Below are 20,051 nucleotides of genomic sequence, written 5' to 3'. Positions count from 1 at the left end.
AATGGGGAGTAAACGGATGCTTTAAGTCAGCTACGTGAAAGGCAAGAATCAGTCAGTGGGTATCTGTTGTTACATTAGCTGCCTTCCCCTTTGCTGACAATTCAGTGCTGTCTACAGATGTGACAAACTGTCAGATGCTAAAGCAACAGACCACTTCAGATAATGAAGATATAAAAGACACCACACTCCCTGTGTGGATAAAATTCCTTAATTTTCACTATTAAGGTTTCCAGATCGCAAGAGGAGAACAGAAGCACTTGTTTCTCTTGTATGCTTTTTAACGTTGCCTGAGTTTCTGTACTTGTGTGTATCTTATATGCCCAGGATTTGTGCCTAAAAGATTTTTTCTTTAAAGACAAAAATAGCACGGAACAGCACATTGGGTCTGGTCTTGTGCTTATTAGGCATTCTGAACTCCCACTTAAATAGGTGGGAGTTCTTATAGCTATGATAGAAATACAAAATGGTGAGCCAGAACTGCGCATTTTATGCCTGGAATCAGTCTCTATCTGTAACAAAAGCAGTAATGCCAGTGCTTGGCTAACAGCAGGGAAGCATCAGCTTGGAGAAGTTTCTGTGGGTGGTTTGGTACTATTCTGAAGTGACTTGGACATTTTGTGACTTCCCTGCTGAGGTCTGTAATCATGATGGTAAAAGAAGAGCTCTTAAAGTAATCAGCAATAAAAATCTGAAACGACAGCTTTGAACTGAACGTTTTGTTCTTTTTGATGGTTTTTAAGTGGGTTTATTAAAGGTTTTGATTCTTCCTGTCACCCAGTCTCCCCTGAAATTAGTCTGTGTTTCGCAATTGCTTGAAAGTATAGAGTAATATCCTGAACAGCAGAAAACTACATGTGTAACTTTATTGGAGCTGCTTTTCAAAAATATTAGTAAAACAAAGATTATGCTAGTAGCACCAGCAGTACTTTAAGCAGATGTGTAGAAGACCAGATCCCTGCTCAAAATACACTGCAGTGGGGTACTGCTCAAGAACCATAATTCAGATTCATTCCAAGAGACTTGCAAGGAGCATGCTTTAAGGGAAAGGGAAGAGGATGAGACTGTGAACTTCATAGATACATCATTTCAGACCTTCCGAGACATTTGAACAAATACAGATTTCTCAAAACTAGAGTTGATAAATGTTTGGATGTTCTTCTCTTAGGATCCTTCTCCAGCTTGGACTACGTAACTCTGGCTTTGCAGCTGGATTTACTGCCATTGTTGCTTTCATGGCTCAAATCTAACATGAATGGGTATAGCTGTTCATGATCTACTCTACTGACAAAACCTAATGGAAGTTACAGCTCAGAACTATGTCAAAACCTGGTCTGTCATGTTAAAGTAGTCAGTGTGACCACTTTCTAATAGAAATCCTCATCTGTTGCTTATATGGGAGCAGAAGGAAAAAGCGTTTAGGCTACACAGAAATGTAAAGCTGTTTTCGTCTTTAACAGCCTCAGTATTGAATAAGCAAAAGGTCTAATTCCAATTTTTTCTTGTGCAGATCTCATTTGGTACAGTATTGTTGATAAAACTTGTATAAAGAAAGCTTTAAGTCCCCAGGCCTCCACTTTATGCTAGGCTTGTATTGAAATTTTGTAAAAATGTTTTCAGTCTTCCCATTGAATGTGGCCCTGGAGTTCCTTTACCTGCACCACATTATATATACCAATTAATTGCTGCATTTGGAAATACAGCACACCACTTGTTTCTTATCCATATATTTAGAAATAATAATTCCATTCATCTACATCCCAAATTTTCGTACATTTTTTGGTTGTGAGTCACAGTTTGTTGAAATAAAATTACAACTTGAGATTTTACAGTTTCATAATTTTTCTTTTAAGCTAAAACTGCATGTTGCAATCATTTGGCTGAAGCCCACTAAAAACCCCCAAATGATTTGTCTGTGATTGAATCATTCAGGCCTGTGTAAGCTATAATTTAAAGCTGATGTTATTATGTAAGTACTACCATATGAATGAGGGTTTTTTCAGTTCACTGATACAGAGCAGAGCTATTCATAAAACACTGCATGAGTCTTAATAACTTTCTTCATTAGTTATCTGGATTTTTAAAATATCACTTCATTCAGAAAGCTTTACAGTTAATGATAAACTGCTTACATATTTTGGAGAAGAGTTCTCACTGTCCGTGGTAACTAACAGGCACGGGGACATGTCTAATATTCTGTCCCTTTGTATAAGTAGGTTTTGGTAATGAAAAAATACCCTTACTTTGGAAACTGGGTGGGATTTTTCCATCAGAATCAGCTGTTTTGCTTTGATTGCATCTATGCTCATTTGGAGAAGGAAAAAAGGTGTCATGACAGAAGAAGGTGGCTGAATAAAGTGCTGGTAGCTGAAGAGGGAAATGAGAATTCCTTTTTAACTCTAGAAATGGATGTCTGCAGGGTTTGGGGTTTTTTTGTGTGTGTGTGGTGAAAGTAAATTTGTAAGCTAGCTTCTGATGGAGTAAGCAGCTTTTTGCAATGAATGAAGCTGCCCTTTGCTGTCTAGTGTCCTTTTTCCCATCAGCCCTATTGTGATTGCTAACAAAACATTGTTAGCGGTAATGCTATCAACAAAATCTCTTTTCGCATAAGTTTTTTCCTGATGTAAAGAAAAAGAGGTGTACTGTACTTCAATATGCTTTCAAGTCATTAATTTTAACATATGAAATTATGATATTTAAATAGATTCAATTGCTATTTTTAGACTTTCAGAGGTAGTATGTAGTTCAGAACTTCTAGTGCTTAAAATGGTGAGATTTGTAATTTTTTCTCAAGCTGCTTGTTTCCTCTTGTAATTAGTAGTGGGAATGGTGAGGTCTTAAAGCAGCTTTTGTTCCTGTCTGTCCTTTGTCAGCTTTATCAAGAATGTCCGAACTTGAAATATATTTCTTATTTTAGCCAATAGAAAATCTGTTATAATTGTGCTGTGTTCCCTTCACCAAAAGAAAACCAGGAAACTTTCTCATCCTTTTATTGTTCACGTGTGTAATAGTTTTTGTAAGCTAGAAAAGTAACTACAACTCTATGGGGCTTAGTCTGAAGTCAGATGATGTGAGTGGCAGGCTCCTGTCAGCCTGTTGAAATCACGAAGTCTGTGATCCTGTGATTTCTGTGGGCCTCAAGCATTTAACAATCACTTTTATTTTTACACATGTATATGCGTATTTGGAGAAGACAGACCTTGTCTCCCTGAGTAAGACTGTATTCCACATGCTTGCATCCTTACAGAAAGTGAAATTATAAGTGATCAGCAAAATGGCACTGCCATGCTTCAGGACAGATTTTGACGTGATTGCTATTAATTATAGTGGGACTTCTTGAGAAATAAGCAATAAACTGTCTGCTAATGTTCATCTCTACCTGTTATCATTGCCTATGGCTCAATTTTTTTTTAATTTTTTTTTTTTCTCATCCGACCCACAGCTTCTGCTGTTTCTTAAAGCCTTTACTGAGACGGAACAGACAAAGCTGGCAATGCTTTCTGGCATCCTGTTAGCCAACGGGACTCTTCCTGCTACAATTTTAACAAGCCTCTTCACTGACAACATAGTCAAAGAAGGTAATTTTCTATATGATCTTTTTTCTTACATTAGCTTTCATCAGAGATGTATTTTATTGCAACATATTTTATATGTTGGAAGCCTATAACTGTGTAATTGAAATCAGTATTTTAAAGCAGAAGTGTATACAGATGGCAATGCCCAACATATTTTTGTGAAATCTAATAAGAGAGCAGTCAAACATAGGAACAAAAGCAACAAAATCAAAACTAAAACCAAAGGATTTATGTTTTTTGGAAGTTATACATGTGTGTGCAAAATTGTAGAATATATGTATTATTGTGATACTATAAAAGTGTGCAGTGTAACATCTATTCCTGAGATATGCCCACTAGCATTTTTTCAAGTGTTGCCAACATCTTGTGCATGTGAGTGTGAAGTGGGACAGAGAGCACATGCAGGCCAACCGGATACTGCAGAAGGAAAAAGAAAAATTCAAACCCTCATTTTGCCTTCATACCAGTAGTGATCAGTGTTTGATATGCTTTCCCATGGACTTGTATTTACCATATGATGAGTAACTGTTCTTTCAATCTTTAGGATATAATGCCTTTTTGAGATGACTTTTTTCTTTTTTTTTTCTTTCTTTTTTTTAGGGTTTTTATTTAGTTATTTATTTATAGCCATCTACCTTGGAGTCCTGATTTTCCAAACAATGTCTTTCTCTGCCAGTTACTGATTGCCTAGAATAATTGCAAATGCACTGTCAGTGTTGAAGAGTTTTCACGAAATCTTTTTGGTTTTATTAAAGAGCTATGTATTAGCTAAAATGTATTCCAACTTTTTTTTTTTTTAAAAAAAAGTATTCTAACTTCATGTTCTCATTTGCAGCCTGCTAACCACTACATTTGTTTTCTAAATGCTGCATAAAGAAAAGCCACAGCTGCAGCTTTGCTCTGTCATCACCCACAGCTTTTGGAATCAGAATTAAACCGGGAGAAAATTCAAAAAGCACTAATCCATGTCTTAGGGTGATGGCCTGAAATGTTTTTAAATCAAAGTCTATTCCTAATTATGGGAATACAAGAGGCATCTGAAAATGCAAATTTTTAGAACTCAAGTAATTTGTTTAATTTAAAATTTAACATTTTCAGAATACAATTGTTATGTACAAATCCTAGAACAAATTCCATTTGCATTATAAACGTAAGTTTCTAGGAGCTCTAAACTTTTGTCAGGAGCTTACATATACTTTTGGTTCTTGGTTTATATATACTAAAAATGTACCTGTATCAGCATTTGAAGAAAAGATTGTTCAATCAATGTTCTGGAATAACTTTTTTATGGAAGAATAATGAAAGATGCGAAGATAAATGAAAAGCAGGAGAAAGATCAAGGCTTAAAACAGGTAGATCATATGAAAATAAACTTGATACTTTCTTTGATTTACAAAAAATACTGCAGGCAAGTGAGGTTAAAATACATGAGAAAAAAATTATCTGAGGGTGTTGTTGATCAGCATGGCAGTTGTAACATTGGGAAAGAATTGGCTGAAGGAGAGAGAGGATAGATTGTGCTAATAGGAGATCTATCAAGTTTGAGGACAAATACCTAATTCATCTTAGGATTACTCTTTTTCAATGTTGTCATTACTTTTACTGTGATGTATAGATGGGAAAAATGTCTTTTGGGGATGGCTGAATATTTCTAGCAGAGACAGAAAGGTCTAGGCAGTGGTGAAATCTCGTCAGGGTTAAGAGTACCCTTATTGTCACCCATGCTGAAAAAACAGTGCAAATGCAAAGAGCAGCTAATGGGGTTAATCAATAAAATGAATGGCTGAAGTGGCTTTCTGTAAATAGGGGGGGGGAATACCACAGAAAAAGAGCTATTTAAAGGAAAAGACAGTGACAGCACATGAATAGGAACTCACCAATGGTAAATTTGGACTGTAAATTAGAAGTAAGTTTGAAATCGTGGGGAGTGAAGCCCTAGAACAAATTCCTAAGATTTGTACTGGCATAACACTTGTTTTGTTTTAAGCTAAAACTTGCAAAAGGGTTTAGGACATGGGCACTGGGGACAGTGCTTGGTGACAGAGACCAGACAGTTCCAGTCAGTGTTGGTATTGAACTCATAAGCACATCAGGTATGCTGAACTGTGTTTGCAGGTTCAGAAGTTACAGGTGGACGTTACGCCTAGGTCCTTTCTTGGTTGACCAGGCTTTGTCAGTCTAGACTAGTCAGCCTACAGTGCTTATGGTTGCTGAATCATGCTGGTTTCACCTGGGACCTGCTATGCAACATGTAAAACAAGCCCAAAGTAGTATTTGTAGGCCTCTCTTACGTGGTATCGCGCATCCATAGCTGCATACAGTACTTCTCTAAGGACTGTGCTTTATGACTAAGCTCTTGACATAAGGTTGCCAAAATTGTCATAACAGTCAAGATCTGTAATGGATGTTAATGAAGTTTATGCTGCTCCAGGAATAATCTTTTCTTGTTTGATGACTCATTTAGTCAATGTATCCTAGAAATAAAAAGAATGGATATCTATCTATAAAGTGGCTAAGAATGACGAAGTTACTTCCTACCAGTAGGTCCCATCTAGCTCTCAGAGCTTCAGGACTGTTTGGAAGTGAAACAGAAAATTGCAATGACCGGCTGTAGCATAGTATACCATCTTTGGTATACCAATCTTTGAACAATTGAATAGAGATGGGCAATACACAATGAAAAGATTCTTCAAACCATCTAGCATACTTCAGAAAACAAAAACTGCATTAAAAAAAAAAAAAGAGCATTTCAGCTCTACGTGTCTGGTTCTGTTGTCATGAATGTATTTTTATTCCATACTCTTGTAACCATTTTGTAACCTTGTAATTCCTATAAACATCTCTAATTCATGTTGAAAATTGCTGAGACATGTTTTGTGGTTTGTTTTTTTTTCTCAAACAGGGATTGCAGCCTCTTTTGCTGTAAAGCTTTTTAAAGCATGGATGGCAGAGAAAGATGCCAATTCTGTTACCTCTGCTTTAAGAAAAGCCAACCTCGATAAGAGATTGCTAGTAAGTACAAAATATTTTCAATAATTCTTATATCTCCTTAGGAAAGAGAAGGAAATAAAATGCAGATGGTAGTTTGCTGTAAGCATGCTAACTCCCCCTCAGACTTCCTTAGTGTTTTTTAAATATTTTGAATCACAGCAATATTGTTATGGCTGCAGCATTGATACAGGTTCAAGAATATTAAATATCACACATTTTTACATTCTGTCTCTATTTTTCTTGTAGTTAAATGCTTTCTGAAAGACTATATAAATGGGACTTGGAATTAATTAAATGTTTTTTTCCTAAACACTGCTAACCAAACACATACCACCAGCAACTGTGCATGAGGATTTTTTTTTTTTTTTTTGGAAATGTGTTACTTTTGTAAATAATAAATAAAGGGCTATGATTAAAATATAAGTTTCCAAAGCAACAGTGTTTAAATAGTATAGCGAAAGCACAGTAAGCTAATTTTCTGCAGCAATAGCCATCTGGGTAGCATAAATGATCCTGCAGTGGTGACAGCAGACCTAGTAGGAGCAATGCAGGAAGGCTTTCAGCCTTTGGACTCAAAACCTATGTTCTGGGTTTGTAGCATTGGCCTGAGGTATTTAGAGTATATATTAATATGCAACGAAGTCAGGTGTCTTTCTCTCCCAGTGTCTTTCTGAAGATCAATAGGGGTTTTTTTTAATCCTCAAAAAAGATTGCTGCTGTGGTAATCTAGTCAAATGTGCTACATCCTGTGCAGCACTGCCTGGAGAACTTCAGCAGTATTTCCTGTTTCTACCTCAATAATTTATGATTAGGCAAGAATCCTTCAAAAGCGAAGCCACCTCCCACACCCCTTGATCTCTTCAATTTGTATTTGATTTTAAGAGTCCAAGTCATAAATAATTTGCCATAAAGCTGGGAAATGGGCTAATTACACTGTTTATTGGTGGGGGGGAAGGCAAACTGCATCTTATTTCTATTTCAAGCTTGACTTAAACTTTCAGCTGTTGGCTCTCATTATGCTGCTGTGTTAAACAAATATAAAGTATCAGATGATGTTGCCTAGCATGGATGCCTTCATGAAAATTTCTTCTTAATCTCATTTTTCAGTAAGTAAACAGATCGAGGGTCTCTAGCTTCTTCTTTTAAAAAAGTGCTATCCATCCCACAAATCATTGTTAGACACCACGAACTGGACGGTGAGCAAATGCCATTGAATCCTTGCCAAGATGGGGCATTTGCTGTAGCAATTTGTAGGAATCATTTTAACTTTTCTAAGTAGCTGGACTTAAGTAAATCATAGATCAACAGTGTCTTTGAATTAGAAATGCCTACAGGAGTTAATGTTAACAGTACATAGTGGATTTTCTGATTTTTGTTAAATGATGCATTAGTGGTAATCATTGCTCAGCAGAGTAGTGACATCAGGCCAGGGTGCCTGTATTGCTAAGTGCATTTTTCGTAAGAGGTAAATGTGTGGACACACTGGAGGGCATGGTAAATGTGCTTTGCATAGAATGGCTTTACCATCTATTCCTTTGTACTTTCCCTACAAGACTCTTGGAATTTGGAAAAGGTGTAGTTTCTCTGAGGACTGTTTTGAGCAACATCTTAAGCACACAGCTGTTCATAAGTTCATGCACTTCATGTGGAGAGGATGTTAGGTTTTTTGCATAACTGACCATCACTTTTCCCTTCATTATAATGAAACACAACATTATGAAGTGTTGACTTTTTCAGTGTTAATACAAGCATTGACTCTTTTTTAAGTGCAATACCAGGTGATTCCCACTGTTCATTCTTAAAAAATGTTCTTTCCATTCTCTCAAGAGTCACAGTTGGTTATTTATTTTAACGAGAACATTCCTGTCTTTTTAGGAACTATTTCCAGCCAACCGGCAGAATGTGGACCATTTTGCCAAGTATTTTACTGAAGCAGGTCTAAAAGAGCTCTCAGATTTCCTTAGAGTTCAGCAGTCACTGGGGACTCGTAAAGAACTTCAAAAAGAGCTACAAGAACGTCTCTCTCAGGAATGCCCAATTAAAGAGGTAAAGAGTGGTTTTTTACAACCTCTGTTTATATAATCATAGTCAAAGACTTAAATCAACATTAGGTACAGAGAAAAAGATAAAGTGCCTCATAGATTTCCTCTGTTTTTCTTCAAATTGTTTTAATTTATTCATCAGTTCACTCTGTGCTTAAGACTGCTTAAATCCTCTGGATTTGCAGGTGCAGCTGACTGGGGTTTTTTTTTGTTTTATTCAGTTATGCTTGATGAGAATATATTTCATTTAATTGCTTTAACTGTTAGGTTTGAGAAGAGGAACAAAACTTGTAGTCAAGTAATAGTAATGTTGCTAAATAAAAACATGCTAAATTCTTCCTTTTTATTATTCTTGTTCTAATTTTTTCTTATTACTTCTATACCATGGTGTTATTTGTAAATGACTGCAAGTATTTGGTAAGTCAGCATCATTTCTGGTTGATTGGAAATGTTGCTTAAGACAGCAGTTTATTTCCTGCTGCAGGTAGTGCTTTATGTAAAAGAGGAAATGAAAAGAAATGAGCTGCCAGAGCCAGCAGTGATCGGTCTCCTGTGGACCTGTGTAATGAATGCTGTGGAATGGAACAAGAAGGAAGAGCTGGTGGCAGAGCAAGCCCTCAAACATCTAAAGGTTCGTGCATCGGTGAAGAGGGGAAGGGCTGCAGTGAATTAACAGAATACATTGTACAGCTGTCAAGTTTTTACCTTTTTAAATCCAGGAGATTGAGTCTCAGGGGCTGACACTGAGCGCACTGAGCATTGGAGTGTCTTGTGTGCAGTCCCTTTGCCTTTAGTCAAATTAATGCAAAATTGAAGTAGTTCAGATAATTGAATGCCCTGAGGTGTACAGTGCAGAGAACCAGGGCAAGCTCAGGTGGTCACAGCCTGAGCGCTCTGCATTGCGCTTTCTCAGTGCGCTGGATCCTGAGAGGCTCCTTGCCTTGGGGACAGTGCTAAGCAAATGCTGAGACTCAGCCCTGCTCAGACCTGACCAGTAAGCCTGCAGGAGCTGCCTTTGCAGTGTCTTTGCCAGAAGCAAAGTAGTTCTGAGAGTGTGGTGAGGTGGCACCTGTGCTGACTTTGCACAGAGCTGGTTAGATCCAGGCAGTACTACTGAGCTCAGAATCTGTGAGCTGGTTGTTGCCAATGTTGACTGTGGGAGCTGGATACTCGTCAACTTGTCAACTAATAAGCCAGGAGCTGGTTGGAGAGCATGTGCACTGTATGGTGTGGTTACTCTGATCCAGGTACTGTCCTTGTGGATAGGAGAACTGAATGCATAGAAAGACGGGCTGTAGTTTGCTAAGTGATGACAGATTGCAGTATCACAGTTGCACGTTACAAAAGCTCTTATGGCCTTGGAGTGGGGAAAAAAAAAACAACAAACCTGAATACAATGCAAAAGCATCAGAGTCATTGCAATGGTTGGTATTCCGCATCTAAGTCTGAAGGAATTGTGCGGTGCAAGACACTTGAACTGAGAACAGAGGCAGAGAGGCTTTTCAGCAGAATTAGTCTTTTTAAGCTGGTAAACCAGCTTAAAAAAGAGAATACTCCCTCATAGCCAGGGCTGCAAAGATTTGCCCTAGAACAGAAGCGATCTGTACTTCATTCTTTATGGTAAAACGGATCTTAAGCTTGATCTGAATTCCTTTTTTGTTCATATTGGATGCTTCTCCGTATTGGGAGTTCCCACTTCAGTTTAGCTCCTACTGCTGCTGTCCTTTCATCTGAACTTAGTTTCCCAAGAGCGACATCAGTCATCCTAGAAATGCAGTCGCTTGAGATCTTGTGTTGTCTTTGGTAAAACTGAATGCCTTGAAGTCTTCTCAAGTGACCCAGATAGCAGTAGAAAGACAAGATAGTTTCCAGAAGGAGGAAAGACATTGTTTTTCTTGTTTTTTTGATGTAAAAATTGATCATATCTCTTTGAGTTGTAACAGAGTATCCATTGAGATTTATTGTATAGTACTGCAGGGCAAATTAACAAACACTTTTTGGAATATTTGAACATTGGGAAGAGAAAAACATAGCTGGCTTTGTACAAATGTTGTCTGGCTGCTTAGTCCTATGAATCTTACTGATCCAAGCCATCAGCTATGTATGTAACCCTACTAAATTAGGTAAGGCATCTTGCCTATATAAGATAGGCATCTTTCTAGCTACATCAACTGTCTGTAAACAGAGGACAAGTTTCTATGGGGTATTTATTATTGGCACTTACAGGTAAGATTTTAACAGAAGTAGTAGAAATAGAAATTTAGACTTTGCTAGCTACTTTACATTTCATTGTTCAACAATGAACAGCATTTGTTTCACATCCTTCATCTATGGATATGTAGAGACAGATCTTGGATTCCTCCCTTTGGGCTCTCAGCTGACCCAATATGTGAGGCAACTCCAGAAATCAGATTAAGACTGACACAGAGCCTAGTTCCTGTGCCCTCCTGTGTGTCAACATGCCCCGAAACAGTCATGGAGTTGTTTCATCCTGGTGGCATGAGTCCAGGATGCGTATCAATACATACTTGACATTGGACATGCCAAGTGGTGGGATTTATTCTCGTATGGCTGTACCTGACAGATAACTTTCGCAAAGCACAGTTCCCAAAGCTTTGACATCTGGGTACCAGTCTCTTGAATTTATTAAATTTCTTTTAGTACACTGTATACAAGGGACCCCTGAAAAGACGTATCCAGGCACAGAATATTAATCTAGTTTACAGTTCTTAACAAGCTGTACGGGATGGGTGGCTTCCTAATGGAGGTGGTGGGCAGCCATGGACCAGTAAATGCCATGTGTACCATCTGCATGGCAGAACTGTCAGGAGCTGAACTCAGGAGGAGATGGGGCAAGCTGTTGAACCCTAAATCTTACAGGATGAGCTCCTCATCATCCCGGTAACCTCACTACGACACTGGGGCTTTAGCCCCTAGGCCACCTCTAGTGCGGAGAAAAGACGTTCCCTGTAGGTGGGAAAATCCTCCAGGCAATTTGCACTGCAGGCAAGGCTGTGGCATGAGCTTCACGACACTGCAGCTCCTGACCCACTGCTACCTGACGTGAGGCAAATGGAAAATAATGCCAGTAAGCTCAGCCAGCAATGAGAGGAAGCTAATTTTATGGTTCCTTAGTCAGGTACTTGTGAAGCTTATAATTGTAAGTCTGTACCAGTTGAGTGAGAGGAAAGCAAAGCGAGTCAGATGTGGCAAAACAAAGTTATCTTACTTCTAAATTGAAAAGATAGGATTTTTATTATAAATTAGTTAACGCTTACACACAGTAGCACTCCACAAACCTGTGGATGGGAGTGGGTTCTGCTGATGCTGTTAAATAAACAAAAAGCAGTGTATATTGCTCTGTCTCCCTGCAACTTGTCTAGATACCAGCTGGATGCTTCCAGGTCCAGAAGGGGAAAAAGAGGGAGCCTTGGTGCCCACAGTCTGCTGCACCAGTTTTGCACTGTTTTTACAAAAACTGTGATGTTGTTTCTAAAGTTGCCAGAAGTGGGGAAAACTCAACCTCTGGTGTCAGCTACATCTTGTCATTTCTCATAGTTACTTTGTAAAGGAGTTTCTTCCAAAAGTAATAATACTGTCTGCCTGCCTAGCTGCTCTTGTTACAGTTGCTGTGTGATTCCATAGGATTAGGTTGGAAAAGACCTTTTAAGATCATCAGTCCAACCGTTAACCTAGCACTGCCAAGTCCACCACTAAACCATGTCCCTAAGCGCCACATCTACGCGTCTTTTAAATACCCCCAGGGATGGTGACTCAACCACTTCCCTGGGCAGCCTGTTCCAATGATTGACAACCCTTTCGGTGAACAAATTTTTTCCTAATATCCAATCTAAACCTCTCCTGGCACAACTTAAGGTCATTTCCTTTTGTTCTATTTCTTGCTCTCTCTTTCTTTAAATTAATAGCTAATAACTATTTTGCAAAAGACATTCTGGACTTTTCAAATTTTAGTTGATTTTCATGTGTTTTAATAGTTTTTTTTCATTGATAATGTTGAGTAAAACCCTCAGGATTTAGCCCCTTGTAAAGAAGTCCTGCAGCTTATGTACTTTTGAACGTGCCCATCGGTGCTGCTGGTGATGGGTGGTTTGGTACCTGACCGTGTCCATCGGCAGCCCTGGCTGCACAGACCAGAACTCTGCTATAGCAGGCCATTGCAAATCCAGCTGAAAAATGCCAAACTGACAGTGTTATTGAAAACGATGAAGAAAGGCTGAACTGAGCGGTGCAAGAACAATTAAAATAGTAACATATATTTGGCCACAGGCTCTGAAGATCAAGGGTAATTTGTTTTCCCTTCAGCTCTGACAAATGCTTTCAATATTACCTTAAATTTAAGATTGCAGTCTTAGCTGGACTTGTCACAGGCTAAAAGGAAAGGAAACTGGAGAGGTATGGATATAAACACTGCAGTTTTTAAGGAAAGAGTGAACAGGATATGGTCCTTTAACGTAATTTTAAATTTTAAAATCTGAAATAAGAGGAAAAAAATTGTGTAACAAAAAAGTTTTTACTTTATCTTTTATTATATTAGTAAACTCCAGGAAAAGATAATGAAATGTACTGCTACTCTCTTGTCAGAATAACATTAGCAGGTAATGCTGTGCTTTGACAACATTGCTCTTTACCAAAGCAAAGGTTGTCACGATACAGTGATGGTGATAATGAGAAAAAATAATGACGCTTCATCACAGTTAACTTGGAATAATCTAACTTAATTCAATTTCCTGGGACTTTTGAAACCCCTGTGAAGCTAGAGATTTGTATTTTCATGCACTTCATCCTTGGATGTCATATGTTACAAACATCAATAAAGCATGCTGCTTAATCAGCAGCATGCTGCCTTGTGAAGTGTACAAACAGCAGTACTCCAAGATGTGGACTTTATAAATTGATTTTACAAAATTCAGTCTCTAAAAGTGGTGCTAAATTTTAGCTTACAACATGCAGCACATCTTACAAAAGCTCATGGATATTTATGTATATGCATTGTATGTGTTTAAGTAAATGCAGATAGCAAGTAAATCTAAGGTTTCAGTGAAACAGATTTTCAAGGATGAAATTTGTGATACATATGTTAAAAATTTTTGTTTATTTTTATTTTCAGTATACTGACATGCATTTTGGTTTTTACCCTCTCTTCCTTTCAGCAATATGCCCCCCTGCTTGCTGTGTTCAGCACTCAGGGCCAGTCAGAGTTGATCCTTCTCCAGAAGGTGCAGGAGTACTGTTACGACAACATCCACTTCATGAAAGCCTTTCAGAAGATAGTGGTACTCTTTTATAAAGGTAAAAGTCTATATCCACTGTTGTATACCGCACGGGGATTCTCTATGCCAACCACTCACCTACGATGTAACAGGAAACAGACGTTCTCTGGGTATTGCATATGAGAAGGTTGTGTTGAAATCTGAAATACCTTATGCTTTGATAGTTCAAAGGGGCATGTGGCAGCAGGAAAAGCTGAAACAAGCCCTCCCCTCTCCATTGCATTTATCCCATAGTCAAGAAGTGTGAGACAGGATCTAAGCACCATCCACAGTCTGTTGAAGTGCAGTTTAGTCCCTGAATAAAACCAGTTCTAGGAAGACATTTCTATATATTCCTGGAGTTTGGTTTTAAGAAACCTTGAAGGCGCAAACTCTTTTGGCAGGAAGATTTTTCAGGGGTTTTGGGGTGATTTTTGTTATTCTCTCCCTGCCAGAAGGAGCTTTCCTTATTCTTCTTTCCCTTTTCCTTTCCCTGCCAGTTTCTTGCAGGTGCCTTAGTTTGAAGGATTTAATTTTTATTGTGAAGTTGACTTCTTTGCGAGTTTATTCTGATTGGGTTGTCATAGAGACTGATGGTCTTGCACTGCATGTAATGGGTTAGAGCCAAACAGTTTGTTCTGACATTCTTGCTATAAATAGTTGAAGGAGAAAAATCAGCAGGAGTAGAAACTCAGTATTGATCTTTGTTCACCCTGTTGTGTCCAGGTACATGTTCAAGGTAAACAAGTTCAGACTGTTTAAAATAATTTCATGGCTTCAGAACATAGAAATAAGTGAATTAGATGGATTTATTTCAGTCCTTGTGTCAATATAGCATGGCCTCAGTGATCAAATGAAAACATGATACGCCTTGTTCCCTCTGCCTTCAAATTCTACAATTTGTAAAGACCATTAATGACTGAGGACCAACTTGAAGCTGCAACCTGCAGCAAGCACTTTATTCAGTTTTCTTTGAAAAAGAAATTTCACTTTGGACATGGTGAATGAGTGCTGTAACTGCTGTGCAATCGTACAGTAAGTGATAGTTAAACCAGAAACAGTTTTGTGTAGGACTTCCTTTAAAATCTTTGTATTACTGCATTAGCCTGCAAAAGCAACCCTGACATTCCAAAGTATTTAAAAAAAAAAAAAAAAATCACAAAATTGTATGTTAACCTTAACATGCTCCAAGAACCCAGTTCCCATCTAGAGTTATCACCCCACACGCTCTTGTTCTGATTCTGGAGAGGTACTTGAGCAGGCTTGTTAGGAAAGGTGGGAAGACTTTAGCCTCAGCACTACAGGTGCCACAATATTGTGTAGGACTCACATGATGTCTAGAGGAGTGTTTGGAGCTACCACATGGCCTGTCAGTGGAAGCCATAAGCTCAGCGTGTCCAGCATGTGCAGTACTTGCTGTGCCTGTATTCCTGCCTGGAATATCTCGGGTAGGCGTGCTGGAGCACCTGCCTCTGCCATCTGATGCAGTCATGCGACAGCACAGCTGCCAGCCCTTCCTGGCCCTGTTTAGGCTGAAGCTGGATCTGCCCCATTTGACAGACTGGTGCTGCCTGCTTAGCAACTACTTGCCTGATTTTACGGCCACTAGCCATGGGGCCCTTCTGAGCGCGGGACACAGCAAGGAAGTCCATCTATTTAAAGCAGCTTTGGAGTCAACAGCTGATTTTTGGGAGCACTAGATCTCCCATTTCTGTTTCTCCCACGTGATGTGATCGTGCTTTAACTGCCCATGGCTTTGGCTTGTCCAGAGCTGTGAGGAAGACACCAACCTAAATTGGGGACCAAGTGTTGCCTGCTGCCTGCCTCTGCTTCATTTCAGTGCTGGTGGATCTCACTCTCTCCTTCTCCCCAGCTTATACCTACTCACTGGAAACAAGCCATGAAGTCTTTTGAGAGACGTGCACTTCATTATCAATAAGTTGCTGATGACAACTTATTTTCTGTTTCCTGATAGTCAAGGAAAACAGCCCCCAAAAGGTATTACTGGCTATGTTGGTGGTGTGGGAACAGCAGACACCCATGTTCCCCTTTCTATTGTGGCTCAAGTGTAACCTACACAGGATCTGGAGAGGTTTTGGGGTACCTGATGAACTTTTTCTAGTGACAAATATAGGCATCTGAAGTATCTGAAGAAATGCAGCACTCTACCAGCATTAATGTGGATGGTTTATTTCCTTTCACTCCTTATGAGGGAGTGCTTCCTGGGCATGAAGATAGTCATCAGTGATGATAGGCACCAAATGCTACCCATGCTTTGACAAATTTAGTTGTATGACTACTCTCGTCAGTGTGTCCAACATCTTGCATTTAAATCCTTCCCATGTTTCCATCATAAAATAGCCCTTGTATTACTTTCCTGGGAATTACATGGAAATACCTAAACATAACAGGAGTGGTTGGGCTCATTAGCATCTAGAAGGCCTGGAAGCCTATGGTGGTTTTTTTTAATTCTGTCTCTAAATAAGGAGGAATATCCACTTTTCCCCCAGTGAAAGCCCAAGCTGTTTTCCCTTACATGGTAGCAGCTTCTTACCAGCTTGTAGGTATAATCTGCAAAAGCAGTTTCATAGAGAGTTAAAGCTTGTTGACATTATTATTAGATCTTTGTGCTCCTGGTACAGTACAGAAAAAAATAATCTTTCCAGTTCTGTAGTGATCCCTGGCTATGATGTTGCTTCTCTGATTATCACTTAAAGCCAGTGCAACAGTAAATCTGCCAACTGCATTTGAACCAATAATCTAAAAGCCAGTTGCAGAATAAGAATTACTGAATTCTCCTGAGTGACATCTACTGCATTTTCCAGCCTCCTTGCTAGTTATGCATGCGCTGTAAGATGTATGTTGTTTTTAAGTCCATTCCATGTTGCAGTATGTCCCTTAATTGTAGGTAAAATAAACATTGGATTACATGCTTTACGCTGTATTCACTTGCAGAATCTCCTTTCTTTTAGTTTGTGTCCAACCTGGAAATTTCAAATGTGAAATCTTGATGCTATTGAAATTAATAACCATTCCTTTCACGAGGATCAGAATTTCACCCGTTGAGCAGCAAACACCCATAGCAGGCACAAAGCCTCTGTGTATTTCTACATTAGAATTCAAGACAAGGTTTACAAAATACAGGGGGTATTGGGGGGAACAAAACAGAAGTACATGTTAAGTAGTACTCCTGTTTGCAGCAGCATAATTAGGCCTCAGAGGTAACTCTTCTGCAGTATGGAGATCTTGTAACCAAATGATGCAGGCTATCTTCTCAAATGCTGCAGGAATCCTGTGCCTACAAGAACTGAATTTTCAAGTTCCATTCGGTACACGGGTTTTGTTTTTTGATGGAACACAATTATCTTTAAATACCTTCATTATTCAAGTACCCTCTTTTGGTACTGGATGCAAAATTTTCCCAGCAAAAAACCAATATGCCATAAAGACTGTAACTGTACTGTGAGTGACATTCCCTGCATTGAAAGAGCCCTTGCCTTTAGGCTCTGTCCTCCCAACTGAGTTAGCTGCAGTAGAGTTGAATTTTGCAGATTGATTGACTGTGGTGGCAGCTGACAGGGTGTGCTTTTCCCTGTACCGCCGATGGCTACGCAGTTTGAGTTGAAAGCAGAAATTCATTTGAACTGGGTGATTTAGTACAAAGCTGAGATTTGAACTTCAAGTAACTTTCCAGTTAACCCTGCAGTGAAGACACTGGGCTCTTCAGCGTCTCTGTTCCGCAGCCTTTCCTTTTCATGAGGGACGTCCCTGGAGGCTCTGGCCGTGGGTGGTTTGAGTGGCAGTTGGCTGCACCTGCAGGAAAACCAGCTCTTTTGGGCTGACATCACCTGGGACTGCACTGAAAATGATGTGCACACACCCACAAACCACAGTGTTCAGCTTCAGCCATTAAAATCTATCTATAATCAACTTTAATGAGGAATAACTATATATACATAAAATGAATCATTCCCTTCCTCCTCCCATCCCCCCCAGTGTTCTCATTGCTTCAAAGCAACCTAGAGGTATGATTAACTACACCCTGTTTAATTGAGCATCTTTGTGCTGACAGGAGAGTATCATCTCTTATGAGCACTGGAGGCATGAATTTATTACAAATAATATTGCTCAGAAATGAAAGAAGAGTTGCAGTTGTCTTTTTTGTATTTGAATGCATTTTGTTCTTCTCTGTTATAGTGTAGGAGGCTTATTGCTATGGAGTTACATACAGGCAAATTTTTCATCCACCTGACTTGAGAATGTTTTAATCTTCAAGGCACACAGTGACATTGCATGCTGCTATTATCAGGTTTGGGGTTTTGGGGAAGGAGGGAGAAATTCCCCCTTCCTTTTTGGCAACAAACTCATTGAGCTTACAGTCTGCAAATCAAAAAAAAAAAATGCTATTACTCTTGGACTGAGATACATGATTACCTGGAGACACTTCCTTGCACAGTATTGTAATATGGACAGTAATACAGCAACAGGGTTCTGGAAGAGGTTGCTCTACTCATTTTTTTTATTTTTTTTTTTCTTTTTCCTGAAATCTCTCCTGACTTTTTTTGCCTGTCCCTAAGGATCGTAATATGTATCACGTCCTCAGTACTTCTGCAGATGTAGTTGTGTGAACTTCAGGACTCTGTGGTGAACATAAGCTTTTTACATGCAGGGATTAAACTGCAGTTTCATGAGAGTCCATGTGAAATATTCTCAGGTTTGCACATGAAAATCCTGATTTGTTAAATGCTGTAATGCCTTGGAGCTGCTGCTAAAGACTACTGGCGAGTATTTAATGCAACATGCTTGAAACCTCTGTCTTAGCTCCCATGTTCCTATTGCGTTGGAGAACAAGTTCATTGTGGTGGGTTGTGATTTCAGGAAGATACAGCTTTGTGCCACTTGTAGTGTTCACTAAGCGTAACTTTATATGTACTGAAAAAAGCCCAAAGCCAGCACAGTTCTATTTTCCTTGTGTTTTCAGCTCACTGTCAGTTGCAGCAAACTGCAGAAGAGGTTTTATTGTGGAAAAGTGTCTGAGACACAAGGTGACTTCCAGTCACACGCGCTTGGTTAAATTCCAAATTTTCAGGGAGACTTCATATTCAGTTACTGTTGGATGTCTTGGGATAGTTTTGATTAAGTTCAAATGTATCCCTGGTTGCTTCCATCTGTTTATTATTCAATAGCATATGTGAAATGTGGCTACTCTGTCTCATTTGATGAGATGCTTTGGGGTTTTGGCGTCATTTATTTCAGTTTGCATTCTTCTCTTCCCTGCCACATCTGCTGTAACCTTTAGGCTGAAGCAGAAGGTGATGGTCAGGGTCAGCCCTTCAGCAAGCGACTACCCCGTGGGTGGGATGGTACCACGGAGCTCAAAGAAACAATGAAGAACTTCACATAAACGTGTTGGTTTTGCAGAGCAAGGGAGGCTAGTTTGTTCAAAGACAAAAAGAATGGAAATTTTAATGAGATGTAGAAAGCTGTCTTTAGTCTTTTTATAGAACAAATACAGTTTGATTTTTTTTTTTTTTTTCTTGCCTCTTGCATTATGTAACTGCCGAAATGCCATTGTGGATCCCAGATTTTGCCTCCGCAGCCATCAATTACTGAGATGCTTGGCTTGGCTGGATCGCAGGAGCTTTGTTCCTGGGGCTAGAGGTCTGTTGCTAGACCTAAATTTGCATCTGTTGGAAACAATAAGTGTCCTTGCTGTTCATTAGGATTTCTTTGGTCTGAATCTCACTCAGCCTCACGTTCCCTCACTGACAGCTATTTTGTTCTTGAAGTTTGACAGAAAAATGTCAGCTGTGCTGTCTATCTGGGCCGGTCCCTTAAAATGGGTGGTCTGAATAGTGGCCTTAAAACTTATTAGCTAAAACCAATACAAAACCTTTAGGGAAAAATGACTGAAGAAAATCCCTACTGACTGTCTTCTAACTGTTCAGTCAGGAGGTGTCCGTCACTTCAGATTTCTAGAACCATGCACAGTCCTGTGATCAAAAAGCAAGAAAAAGCATGGTGTTACTGTGGTAACTTATAAGGTGTGCAGAGTGATTTTTCTTTATTTTTAATTTTTTTTTTTATTCAGTCATCTTATGTGGTGTATTTAAAGCAGATGAATAGAGAACTAGCTTTTACAGAAGCACAATATTTGGTACTTTATTTTAAGCCTA

At 39.1% G+C, this 20,051-nt stretch overlaps 1 protein-coding gene and 1 long non-coding RNA gene across 3 annotated transcripts in view; one reads left to right on the top strand and one right to left on the bottom strand.

The window, feature by feature from the left end:
• The window catches only part of LOC142600570 (uncharacterized), a 68,543-nt gene that overhangs the window by 28,632 nt on the left and 19,860 nt on the right, over positions 1-20,051 (bottom strand). The window lies entirely within an intron of this gene.
• BZW2 (basic leucine zipper and W2 domains 2) overlaps positions 1-20,051 on the top strand; it is a 59,718-nt gene that overhangs the window by 37,239 nt on the left and 2,428 nt on the right. For both annotated transcript variants that reach the window (XM_075746069.1, XM_075746068.1), the window contains exons 6-10: positions 3,440-3,575; positions 6,475-6,584; positions 8,439-8,609; positions 9,090-9,236; positions 13,777-13,915. In XM_075746069.1, the coding sequence (XP_075602184.1) occupies positions 3,440-3,575; positions 6,475-6,584; positions 8,439-8,609; positions 9,090-9,236; positions 13,777-13,915 (703 nt within the window). The remainder of the gene's footprint in view (positions 1-3,439; positions 3,576-6,474; positions 6,585-8,438; positions 8,610-9,089; positions 9,237-13,776; positions 13,916-20,051) is intronic.

The sequence above is a fragment of the Balearica regulorum genome, chromosome 2 (genome assembly GCF_011004875.1).
Source record: "Balearica regulorum gibbericeps isolate bBalReg1 chromosome 2, bBalReg1.pri, whole genome shotgun sequence".
Classification (NCBI taxonomy): Eukaryota; Metazoa; Chordata; class Aves; order Gruiformes; family Gruidae; genus Balearica; species Balearica regulorum.
This window is presented reverse-complemented; position numbering and strand designations above follow the sequence as displayed.